The sequence below is a fragment of the Falco cherrug genome, chromosome 1, assembly GCF_023634085.1.
Source record: "Falco cherrug isolate bFalChe1 chromosome 1, bFalChe1.pri, whole genome shotgun sequence".
Taxonomy (NCBI): domain Eukaryota; kingdom Metazoa; phylum Chordata; class Aves; order Falconiformes; family Falconidae; genus Falco; species Falco cherrug.
The window spans coordinates 71212830-71226273 of record NC_073697.1 but is presented as its reverse complement, the minus strand read 5'-3'; the positions used below and the strand labels follow the sequence as shown (position 1 = coordinate 71226273).

The 13444-nt window shown below is 40.1% G+C and overlaps 1 protein-coding gene across 2 annotated transcripts in view; it reads right to left on the bottom strand.

Annotated features, from left to right (window-relative positions):
- Positions 1 to 13444, bottom strand: part of PPP3CA (protein phosphatase 3 catalytic subunit alpha) — a 196729-nt gene that overhangs the window by 30744 nt on the left and 152541 nt on the right. For both annotated transcript variants that reach the window (XM_055702597.1, XM_055702593.1), the window contains exons 7-8: positions 4371 to 4448; positions 2394 to 2488 (exon numbers count right to left, since the gene is read on the bottom strand). In XM_055702597.1, coding sequence (XP_055558572.1) covers positions 2394 to 2488; positions 4371 to 4448 — 173 coding nt within the window. The remainder of the gene's footprint in view (positions 1 to 2393; positions 2489 to 4370; positions 4449 to 13444) is intronic.

Here is a 13444-nt window from a genome sequence, read left to right as displayed (position 1 = left end):
TTATCTTGAGCAACACTGCATTTAAAAATGACCCATTCATGTCAGTGGGAGCTGGAGCCTCTCAGGAATTTATTTAGGGTGACTTTACTAGCTAAGTGACAATCAGAAGCATACTAAGAATGCATACTAGAAAGGAAGGGACTTACTATCCTTTTCCAAGGACTGACAGTAACCAAAACCTCGAATGATCTGCAAAAATCAATCAGGTTCTGCACCAGTGCACAATGAGTCAGCTGGCGCAATTGCCCTGTAATACCCCTGAATGGAAAAGCTTTCCTTCACCTCCTGAAATCAGTCAGTCAGAAGCTTTGTGTTCTTAGTTAATTCTTCTTCTGCAAATCAAGGAAGCCAACAAGCAGCCCTGTTTTGGACTGACTCAGGATGATGGTGTTTTTCTTTCTTGAAGAGGGAAGCAAGCATTCCAATGCTATCCATATGAAGATGCATGAGCAATACAGCATGAAAAACTACACGATGGTCTTTAAATGCCAAGAGCCAGTGCAAGCAGTCACACGAAATAATGCATCAAAACTTCTAATGAGAGAAAAGGAGGCAGTTAAACTCAGCAGAAATTCATTACAAAGCTGCTAAAGGTCAGCCTGCAAATTTACAAGTCACACATTAAAAGAGTAGCACACCACTGCTGATCTCAAACCACTGCTGATCTGCCTGAACTCGCTCAGAGCAGATATTGCCAGCTACGCACCCAAACTTCAGCTGTGACCACAGATAACCAGCACCTCTCAGCAGCTCGCCTACAGCCTTTCACGAGAAAAGGCTTTCCACTAGTTTTAAGACCTGCCTGACACAGTGCATCACCCTGGAACAAGGAAAATGACCTCCTCTTCTAAAATGGAAATAAACAGAGGCACTTCTCTTCGCCACCCAAACTCCGTGCTTTCAAATTCAAGATTTTGAATATTGTGAGTCATTGCTTTACATTTAACATTTACCTTCATGACAAAAATCTCACACTGTTCACCCATTGCCTTCATGTGCACAGAACTGCTGCCTCCATGCATTAAGAAACAAAAGGTGAACACCTTCTGTCACCTTACTTGTACAAACCTGTCATCAGCCTGCCTTCTGCCCAAAGCAGCCAACCCAGAGACTAAACACACTTTTCCACCAACAGCAATGATGCTGCCAAGAAAACTAACACATTCCTTGTTTCATCCGGCGCTTTTTGGGCTGCTAGCAGAGTCCATATATTATTTACTTTTACGAAAGTGGCTACTGACAGCTCTGTTTGCATGTTTTTGCAGAATGCTTTTATTAATTTCTGCACAAGTTAATAGACATATTAAGAACACTGACGTGTACGAACCCCATTTCCTAATACTGAAGTGTTTCCTTCCCTTGCATACAGTTCATGGTATAACAGCTTTTAGATTATAAGTTTTAGAATATAAAATTATGCCAGAAAAAGTTTTCCTTAGCAAGTAAAAAAAAAAAAATTTAAAAATTGCTTACTTACTTTGCAGGCAAGCACCCAAATTACAAATGTCTCTTCTCAAGAAAGATTGATCTCTTTGCAATGGAGCTACTTTCAAGAATATATAGAAAAAAAAAAAGTCTGTTTTGCTCACAGAGGAACACAAAAAACTTTAGCTTTACTGGGAATAGGAAAAAGTAAACATTACTGCTCATTCCAAGATATAGGAGGACAGGTTTATTAGAATGCTTTATTTTTAGAAACATGATTTTTTCCCCCCCTTCTTTTACAGAAGATTTCAGAGAATACAAAAAACTAATAAACTCAGAGAAGCTGCAAATACTCATATTCAGTGGAGTTATAGATTGACAAGTGACTGCTTTTTTGTGCAGTAATTATTTTTTTTTTGGCTAATGATATTTCTTTTCCTACATAATAGTTTTCCAGTGATAACCCCCCCCAAAACATAAAGGAACTCAGACCATATCTATTCCATGCTTTATCCACTGATGATCTGTCAAAGTGTGTTAGCTGGCTAGAGGGTTTGCATATACAAACTACATTAATGTTTTTGGAAAGGAGCAAAGATGCAAGTAATTAATTGTAAGGAACACTTGGCTTTGAACATCTCACCCACAGCATTTCTTAATATACTTCTATTAGTTAATAGAGCTGTTTTCAGTTTTGCTTCCTGTGTAACATTTACTTAATAACTTGCAGTCAAGATACAGAAATATCCTAAGGCATATTAGAATCTACAGTTATGTTCAGAGACATACATCTGCCTGTAATAAATTTAATTAATTTGTATTGTTTAACAAATGGAATAGGCAAGAGCTAATAAATAAAGAAAATGGGCATGAACTGATAGAGAAAGGAGTGAAAAGGAAAACCAGTGTAATATGAGTTAAGACAAGTACAGTCCACTACATATACCAAACAGGAATTAAATTCTTACCTTTGTTATTGTATACATCTAGATAGTTTGGTGCTGAAAAAATTGTGATTAGTGAAGGGAAGCCTGTTGTCTGGCTTTTCCTGTACATACGATACCTAAAAGGAAAGAGACAACACTAATTATTGCTCAGTGTTGCATGTATATTTGTCACTGACCAACCATAGTGCAAAAACCCCTAGTACATTACTGCGCTGGCTGATAACAAATGCCAAGACAGAAAACCATGCATGTCTGCTTTTAAAAGCCATAGAAAAAAATATTTTCTGCAGGTGTATTCATTACATTCATTTGGGATGGCTGGGGATGCAACACCATGCTTGAAAGCTGTGTCTCCGCCTGAAACTTGGTGAGCTAGAGGTGGTGTTTGTTACGAATTCACTCAGTGCCTGTCCCTGAAGCCAGGTGGCCTCTGTGCATGCACCCCAGGACTTTCCCGGACTTTCCCTCTGTGGGACTGCAGGTGAAGGCAAGCACCAGCACGTGCCTTGGAGATGCACAGAAGTGCCTTCAGAAGTGCACGTCCTCCATGCCCCTCCAGCTGCCTGCACTCTGCGCATGCAAGCGATGGCAAGGCCAGGGGAGATGGAAAGTATGAGAAAGGGAGGGGAAACAGGGGATCCAATATTTTCGGTGCTGTGTCTAATCTCATCCAGTCTATTAGCCAGTGTATGAACGCTTTCATGTTTTCATTACCTAACCTTGCTGCCTTATGAAAAATAAAAGCCTTATTGGACCAACATATAATCAATCGAGCATCAAAGCTGCAAGCAATTGGAAGCAAACCAACCAAACAGTGCTTTTGTCTTACTAAGACACAAATACTGCTCTTTAGTCTTCAACTACAAGAAACTGAAGAAAGTGACAAATATCCACAATAGTTGCACTGAAACTATTGTGTAGTTTCACTGCAATCCCTTCCACAAAATTTTTTCACCCTTTATTGGAAAGCAATACAATAAAAATGAAATTTCATTACCCATGAGTATTTCATGCCAGCTATTTTTGTCAGAGTAATAGCTTGCTTTTAATTGCATTGAAGTTTTTAAGTATGTGACAATTCAAACATTCAGAATAGCTTTTTATACGCATAGTGAATATCGACCTCATTCCTACAATCTTGCTACTTTATCTTTTATCACTATTCAGGTTGGGTAAAATTTCTACCTCCAAATAAACACATTAATAATTTATGCAAGATATGCAAAGCTATTTATTCAGATACTAATCCTTCATTAACATCTCAGAAGTATGGTACAGTTCAATGAATAGATAGGGTTTGGTTGGGTTTTTTTTGTTTGGTTTTTTTGGGGTTTTTTTTTGTTTGTTTTTTTTTTTTAAAGCGGCATAAGAAGTTGTAGCTTTACACTAACAATAGTTTCATGAGAGAACCATCAACACTTGATGCTTGACCTGGGCTGTTTTTGCACAAGTGTCTTAATAAACTCGTTAAATTGATTAATGATAGTCCTGCATTAAATCATTTTTAGATATCACGCTCCACAAGTTTATTTTCTTGATAAACTGTATAACCACCAGGCCCAGAAGTCTCAGGTAGGTATGAAAGACTTGAATGGATGACAGTTATGGCCTTTGTGAGCCAAATCACTTCCAAGGCATCACGGCAATCAGTGTGTCAGAAGTCTCAGGAACATTTGCAAAACTTCTTTTTTCTGAGCTGAATTTGTTCTCCTTCCCAAGTCTGCCACTCAAGTAACTTTTGGTCATTTTATGCCACTTAAGATCACTAAGGCTAAGTAAGTGGGATATATGAGGGTTCATTAAGTCCTGTAACTCAGTAATAATAATGTAAAAGACATTCTAATGCCAGTGTACGTTTGTTCAGCATTCATAGAAAGTGAGAGCGGTTGCAACTTTAAGTTTTCCAGTTCATTCTCGCTCAGTTCTTTCTTTCCTTGCTCTGTTTGACAATGGTAAGCCATTATACATTATTAGTGCCCCCTCTCCACACACACTTACCCGGCATCCTGGGCTTCATGAGCTCGGAGTATAGATAACAAGTTATTGTGCTGTAGGAATTCACATACAGCAGGGTAACTGTTAGAAGAAAATAATAGCACCTGTTATGGCATTATCAGAAGCACCACATTCAGCTCCAGCTTTCAAAAATGTTTCATCCAACATGCATCATTCATGAAATCAGCCCCTGCTCTGCCAGCAGATTTCAGTAGAGACAACACTAGCAGCAGCACCTTCTTTAATCCCACCCCATAACTGTGTGGAGAGGAACTCTGGAATGTTGCAATTCATTGCGTAACAACAACCACCTTGTTTCTTGTCAGAAAGAAAGTAATTTCATTATACCTTAAGATTCAATGTACTCAAAAAAAAAGTGATACAATGGTTGCTTGCAACAGAAAAACGTCCTCAGCCACTAACTACAGTACCCACAGGCTGTTCATCGGCACCAGACAATGAAGTGGTGTGCCGAAAGAGAGGGAGAAATACAGAAAGGAGAAAGGCAAATCAGTCTCCAAACTGGAGACTTCTGATCTTCTGAACTTCATCTCCTCGATAAACAAGAATTATTTTTCCCCTTGGCAATTTTACATGTAAATTCTGTGACTTCTGAAATCCCCCAAATGTGCCGATTGAATTCCAAGACAAGTTCTATTGTATGAATGAAAAAAAAATATCATCAAGTAAAAATGGTGATAGAGGTATCTCTATCATATTTTTCATTGCACATGGACAGTGTTGTTTGAGGAGAACAGAGGAGCCCTTTCTTACAACCTCAGCACTGTGAAAACCACCCTTACTGTTTAAGACACTGAACACTTACGGAAATCACATACACGAAAAACAAAACATAGCACAACCTGAATGCAGCTTTGACAGCACAAGTGTGAAATATTAAGTTTTCAGAAAAAAACTACTTAAAATTATACCTAACTGTTACAGAACTTAAAATGACTCCACATTTCGTTGCTTTTGAAAATAAGTTTTTTCTGTAACAACTGTTTTCTTCTTGCTTTTAAACCGCTGATGAGACTCCATGCCTGCACTGAAGGATAAAAAGCACGATGGCCATCTATCATTTCAAGACAGGAAGCAAAACCTCTCTTCTCCTGTCATTAATAATTTAATACAGAACCCCAGAAAGCCAGATTCCTGGCTTCTCCTGTCAAAATCCAACTGTAGCAAGAACAAAACTGAACAAAGAACCTGCATGGAAGAGGGTAACGGTGAAGCGGCACTGGAATAAAGAAAGACTTCACAAATTTGACAAAAGGTTACCAGGAGCCTAAAAAAACACAACAAAACAATGCTAAAGGGTGGGAAAGACTTTTTATTCAGATGACACCTAGAGCTCTTCCCTTTCCCCCCTCCTTGGGCCAGCCCTATATGTTTTGTTTTGCCTTATCCAGATTTATTTCCCAGCCTTGAAACCAAGCGATCGTTCAGCTGATTGTTTTATATTTCATGACCTTTCAGCAGGGTGGGAAGTGGGCACCCCTGCGAGGTGGCAGGTGACCTCACCCACACCCCTGCAGCCCAGTGACCCTATGTCTGAAAGGCACTTCTGAACTGAACATTGCTCACTGGCAAGTACGCAGCATGGTATTGGCACCGTTCTGGCTAGCAGCTTAAAGGAGTCGCATTTTAAAACACTGATCTCGGGAGTAACCAAGTGTTACCGCCTCCTGTCACTATCTGAATTTACTTCCAGTCCCAGAGGCTGCCTGCACATCAGCAGCAAGACAAGCTGGCCAGGCACAGGAGTCTGAGCTGGTACTTTCCTGCACCCCCCTGTCCGACTGGAGCTTGACCAGCTCCAAGCACCCTAGCTCCAAAGCCAATGTGGTGGAGCTGCAGGCTGGCACATGTGGAGAGTTGGGCTGTTTTCTGAGCGCAGCCTGCCCCAGAGCAACATCTAACCTGAGACCAGGACCAAAACACAGCTTTTCCTGGATTTGAGGCCCAGGATGTGACACACAGACATTATAATTCCCTCTCTTCTCATTGCTGGGCAAATTGGAGAGCAACAATCAAAGTCATTGCTCAAAAAACCCCATCAAAACTGGTGGCAAAAGGTGTAAACCTCATATAGCAGCTCTGAAACATCATCTGACAGTCGTAGAAAAAGCGAGATAGACCCTACATTAACACCCATTCCCCATATTTATTTTCCACTATCGATTCAACTCTCCCATTGTTCAAATAACAGAACAGTTGGAAAGGTTTAGAGAAGGAAATACAAGGTGTTGGGGCAGACATTAAGGCATCTCCATGATCGCTCCTGTGCTGGTTCTGCAGCACAATGGGCTCACAGCGTGCCTGTAAATAACACAAATTTGCAGAGTCTCTGAATCTCCAAGTGTAACTCACATACAGGTATGTTACAGGATCGTACATACCATCAAAGACCCTGGCAAGAGCAGACCGTTCTGCAGTACCTTAGGGGCAAGATGCAGTCATACAGTTATATTACGCAAAATACTTAAGTAAAAGCTGTTGCTAAAAATACTGAGCAAGTTAAAAAAAAAGTATCTCTCAGCTAAACATTACACAAGAGACCTGCTGTCCCAGCCATGATTTCATGGACCACCTTCAGAGTCCACTTGCAATTGCTTAAGAGACCCATGAATTTCAACTTCATGCATTAAACAGATGAAAACTCAAAAAAAAAAAATAATGCAAAATCTAATGCATCATCTTCCTTCAGTTTATCCAAGAGAAATGCTACGGCTTGCTTCCAGTCTTCCTGGATATTTTGCAAAGCTGAAATGTCATTTGCAGCTAGAGGCTACAAATCCAGTAGAATGGTATATTGCTGGTTTTGGACTTGACCAATCTAGCATATATTCTCAGCTGCAGGTTTGGTATTTGGAATTGTCTAAAAAGATTGCCATTATAAAATAATTTCAATACCCAAATTACGTGGGGTATCATTTTGGCAACTGCAGTGATCTCACATACACTGACAGGCTGCCATTCAAACCACTGGCAAATGAGAACTAATTTGCATACATTTATTTTCATAATTAATTGTGACTAAATGTAGACTTATGGTACATGTTGTTTAGAAATTTTTACATTAACTTCTGAAAACTGGGGTCTATAGTGAAAAATCTGATAGACAGTTGATTATGTTCATTACCCATGCAGCTGCCCAAAACGTCTAGCCTACTACCTTTTCCCCCCCTAGTATTCTTTTCATCCAGTGTTAAGTACTGCTTTTAAAGTAGATATAATGAAGTGGTAAAAAAATGCTCCTGAATAGACACGATAGGCTCTTCTTTCCATTTCAAAAGTACAAAAGTGGTGTGGGTTTTTTTTATTTCTTAATTATCTTACTCTTCATAAATCGTGGAAAATAGACTTCTACTAGCAGAATTTGGCTGATTCTACAGGTTCCACACCTAGAAAGGCAGAGGTGCTACATAGTGCTCCATGCAAATACACACACACACACAAAAATTAAAATAAAAATCTGGCTGCCATCTTCTCTTCTAAGTGAATAGCATGGTATCTGCAATGAGCAAGCACTCATATACCCAGAGCACTACAACCTATGAGCAGTCTATCTGGATATTTTATTTTTAAAAAAGAAGCAGATCAACTCTCAGGCATTTTTCTTTAGCTATTTGTTAACGCTGGAGCTGGGGAGAAGCAAAGTTTCATCGTATGCAGTTATTATATATGTTATACCAGTGTGACAATAAATAAGGGGCTTTAATTTCCAGCACTTTCTTAACATCAGTGTGCTCCTGCCCAAATGTAATTTCACATTAAACAATATTCCCTCGACACAAAAATACATGCCTTCCAGGTAAACAGCAGGAAGTCCTGCAAAATGCCAACAAAATAGATATTATGGCAAAAGTTATCAGAAACTAGCTCCAACAGAAAATACTTCTGCTTGGAAATTTTTTTCTAGTCTTTCTAATGAAAATTATCATTTTGTCATCAAATTCCCTACTAGTTTTTCTGATTGCTACCCTTCCAGAAACACTCTCCTCCTTGCCCTCCTTTGCAGAACCCAGACTGTAACTCAGATGAGCCAGAAATAAAGCAGTTGGCCAACAGGGAAAACAAACAAACAGAACCCCCCCACGCAACAGGCTTTTCCAGAACGACCCAGCCTTCTGCCTGTGCTTCATGTGTCATGTTGAATCATGGAAGAGCAGTGACTCACAGAGAAAACAAAATACCCCCCCTCCCCCCGTAAAAGCCAGAGATGTTACTCCCGGTGGAGTATGTGACTGATATTCCCTACTTCAGCACCCTTTTTTCATTAAAATGCCTCATGCATAGTGTACTAGTTCTGAGGTCTCTTTTGCATGATCACTGATTACTTCTACACAGTTTTGGGAGAGGAGCAATACTTTGCTAATGTGAACCAAAATGGCAGACGTTTTCAGATTGCTCCTCAACCAATAACAGGAAAAAACTGGATGGATTTAATTATATATATTTTTTAATATTCTTCATCAAACCATTAAACCAGAGGTGTAAATGCTTTTTTAAAAAGAAGAAAATCAAATTTAACCCAACAGCTTCTCTAAGATTACATGCACATATAAAAACAGGCTTTCAGCAAAGCCCACAAGCCTCACACTTCAGTCTCCAAAAGGCAAATGCTTTTGGTGCTCTGTCCCAGGCAGCTCCGAGCACATATCTTTCCACGTGCTTTTTCTTGCCCTTAGCTGTGCTGTCTGCAAAGCTGCACTGAGAAGCAGAGCAGAGCAGAGAACTGCATTGGGATTAGAACAAACATGTTATCTTTTTTGCAGAGTCATTCTTTAGGCTTGGATATATTCCCAGGTCTGATGGAGCACATGAGCAATTCTACCAATACAGCTATGCAGATAATGTGAGGGCAGCAAAAAGCTTCTGGCCTGGAAGAAGGAAGAGTGGAAGAGTAGTTTAAAATGCTGCTACTGCAAAAAAAACCCCAGAACATTCACACAACGCTGCCTTCACCCTGAGGTGAAACATGGTACAATCTTCCAAAGCTTTTAGCAGATATTTCTCTAGTCCTTGCATACTCACAAACTTAACAAAAGTAAACCGCTGAAATGATGTGCTGGCAGTATTATTCTGCCCCAGAACATCTGTAAAGCCGAACCATTTCACTGCTATCCAAGGCTGGCAAATGAACTTCTTGACAAGTCTGCAAAACTAGTCACTCTTTGCCACTGCTAACCATTCTGCCTTTGCTTTTGAAAAATGTAACAACATAGTCAACAGCCAAACAGCTTTATAAAACTCAACATTCCTTAAGAACTGATAGTAGACTCACTATGAAAACCCAAGGCTGGACCACCACGCCAGCAGAAAACTTCTGAATATCTGCTCTGCTTCTGAGGCCATCCATTGACTTTGGCCAGGCTCATGCCACTCTCATGCTCTTGTTAACAGTCAGTAATTAACCAAGCCTTATACACATAAAGGATCCCAGAAAGTCAGTGTTAAGCTTGCACATGTGCTTACTCCTGATAGGAAGCCCTTGATATACTTTACATATGATAAAACACTGCTAATTAACTCAGTGGTGCAACCAAACTCCTGATGTTCTTTACCAGAGCTTTGACAATAGGGAAATGAAACAAGCTGGGTGTGGATCCAATCACAATTTTTCACAGTTAGAACCATGCATGCTCATAGTAACTTTGTCCAAATGTGATGAAAGAATATTTTAATTCTTCATCCATCCAGTAAATCTTATGGGAATGATGACATTCCCTGTCCTAGTGTGGCTTATAAAGAAAAGACTTTTCCCCACACCTTAACAATTGCTTAAACCCAATTGCTTAACTTAATCCTTAAGTTAATATTATTTTCAGAGAGAGAAGTCCAGCTGACTTCTTCAAGCTTTCTGATCACTGGAAAAAAACTATTCTCAAGACTGTAAGTAGCAGGATATCTTGCTAAGTCAGATAAGTTTCTTATAGAAATGCCTGGGAGTTACTTTGCCACTCGTCCTCGAAATAAATGCAAAGAGTCATTGGCAAGATCAGTACAGCCAGCTATGTGCAACTAAGTATTCAATAAATAAATTCAAGGCAATAGTAGATAGTCTGACAAACAAAGAGGAAAACTTCTTTACCAGCTGGATCAGCTGGAAAATCGGCAGGGGAAGAGAGGGAGGAACACCACTCAGGGACAAATTAATTCCCTCTCTTGTTCATAAGATTCCCTGAATAGGACATTATTTTGGGTACGGATGAAAGAAAAGCTTCACTTCATTAAAAAACAACTCACAACTAGCACCCAGCTATTTCTACTTTTTCATAAAATTGCACCAACATGACCATGACTATGAAGGATGTACAACCTTAAATTTCAGGAAGAGGAAAGGAAATCTCATCACTATCACTCCTTGCTCACTTTAAAGTCCAGAGAACATTAATAGATTTCCAAGATTTACTTAAATTTCAGAGTTACTTTTCACTGTGGCATTATACTATTGCTGTTTTCAAGGATCCATAAATTTCGACAATCCACATGGCAAAATGCTGCTGCATGCAAGAGGCTTGCATTAAGCAGTGACTCCTAGCACCCTTGAAAATTAAGCTGACTGTTCTTTACATCTCTAAATGACAGGTTAGGCCTGTGGTTTCAAGATCTGACATTTTACAGCGCTAGCCATAACAGTTTCAAGAAGTCTTACACAAAAGGAAACTTCTTGAAGAAAAATCAAGTCAGTTTGAAATTCAATAGGCTATACGTGAGCAACCACCTAAGGTAATGCACTGAGATGCTGGTCAGACTACTGTAAGCTACAATCTTTCTACTTTCCCATTTGTATTTACCTTATACAAATGGCTCAACATTTCATAAATGAGTTTTGGCTGAATGGAGATGAATTCATGTATTTCTGAGCTGGGAAGTCCTGTTAATATGTTGTATGTACACAGTTAGAAAGCCACAAAACCGTCATTTTCCTCATAGCATTTTGTTGTAGGAAGTTTAAATCACAGAAAAGACATTTGAAACGTGCCTTTATAATGAACATGTCTGTTAACTGTAATAAATGACTTTCATTTTATTTCTTGCAATTAAGCAATCAGAATCATCTAGAAATTTTCCTGCCTCACATGTGTGTCTGAAATCTTCCTGACCTTCCTTTAAAATGCCCACTGCTACCTTTTAACTTCCCTTTCTGGAAATGACTGAAGAAACAAAACAAATTTTATTCACTGAAGAATAAACACAGTCCATCCACCCAACAGACATTCTTGAGGGAGGACTGCATAATTCAGTCCTTCCTTTACAAACGTAGCTGGCTACAAACTTAGGGAAATTCACTCCTTTTCTCAGGAAGTAATCAGAAAAGGCAAGCAAAATTAGATGTTGCATACCAATGGATACCTTTTATTTTTTTTTTTCCCCCAGGGATTATCATTAGGTGAGCAATTAACGACCTTCCAGAGAAACGAGGCACTTCTATTAAGAAGACACGAACACTTGCCTTTATATAATCCCAGATAGTGTGACTCCAAGCATCGTCTGCTCGCATCATTAAGCAGTTACATGTCCCTCACGCATGACCTGACAAGTAGGTATCGTCCAAATACCTCCTTTTTTCCTGAAACACGCACTTTTCTCATTATGAGTCAGGACACAGACTAGATCTGGTATATTTTCAGGATAAAACTGATACATATTTTAAGGAAATTTTATGGTAATTTTAAGAAACAGAACTCTGGGGGGAAAAAGCCAACAAAAATCTAAGCGCTCTTCCAGTGTACAGTAAGCCCTGTATCTAAGCGCAAGGCATGTTTGCAAGGTTTTTCACTTTTGTAAGAGAGGTTTACGAGGGAAAACCGCTATTACTCACTGTTTGCGGTGCCTGGGAGTCCCAGGCACACTCTGGCGTTCGGTGCTGCTGAGATGAGGAGGAATGATTTCAGCCCTCAGAGTCATAAGCCCATTTATGCACCGATCAATTGTTTGCAGCAGCATAACACCTTCTTTCATAATGAGACAGAGCATGTTTATGGAGTCCCTTCCAGTCATTATTGATCCGAAGGTGGCAGTGTGACTGGCCTGCACAAGGTGCATGCCAGCAGCCCAGGCTGCACTGCAAACTGCTTCCTTCTCAGTCCAGCCCCACGCTGCAGCAATTACGGCTTGACAGAAGGACTAGGAAAACTAATTTCTAGAAGTCAAACCATCTGCTACCTTCCTAACTAACGTTACCAACAAGGAGGCGGTTGATTCCAGCGGCCCTGTCTCCTGGTTACTGGTGGAAGCCATTGATTTACTTCTGACATGTTACTAAACAGCTACAGGTCAGCTATGTCCAAGGTGAGATTTTCCAAGATAACTGAAAGAGCTGGATTCCTCACTTCTGCTGAGCTTGTTGGGAAAACTTAGACTTGCTTGTCACTAGCATGGGCTGAACCAGAACCGCACCCTCTAAAAGGTTCAACCACCCCTTAACACTTCAATAGCATCTTCACATTTCTTCCGAACAAGAAGTATTTTTTTTTAATTAAGATGTCACTGGATACATTGCTCATTTTGCCATTTAACCTCCTCCCCTGCCAGTTTTGTTACTCTTGTGTCCTTGTAACAACAACAAAAAAACCCCAACCAAACAAAATACGCAACAACAGCAACAATAAAAAAAACCCCAAACAAACAAGAAAAAATCAAAATCCCTCAAACCCGCCACACTGTCAGAGGAGGGTATAACATAATCATCGCCACTGTTCACGAGGTAACACAGGCCCGTCCTATGGGGAAGATGGAATGGAAGTACTGCTTGGAGGTTCTTCTCCACCACTTCAAGCACACCTAATGGGGTGTCCTCTGCCTGCTGCCTACAGGACTCTGTCTACAAACCAAGCTGCCTACCACTAGAAACAGAGAAAGGCAGCAGTCATCACCCAGGCACCACTGGGAGAAGGGAACAGTTTGTTGCTTGCTTTGGTCTCCCTGTGCATTGCTAAAGAGGGGCCAGGGACATGTCCCCTGGCACGCAAGGAAATCCGCTCCTTTAATGTGCAGGAGAGAGAGTCTTCTGGCTCCTTACTAAGAGAGAGAGAGAGAGAGAGAGAGAGAGACAAAAAGCCCCTACA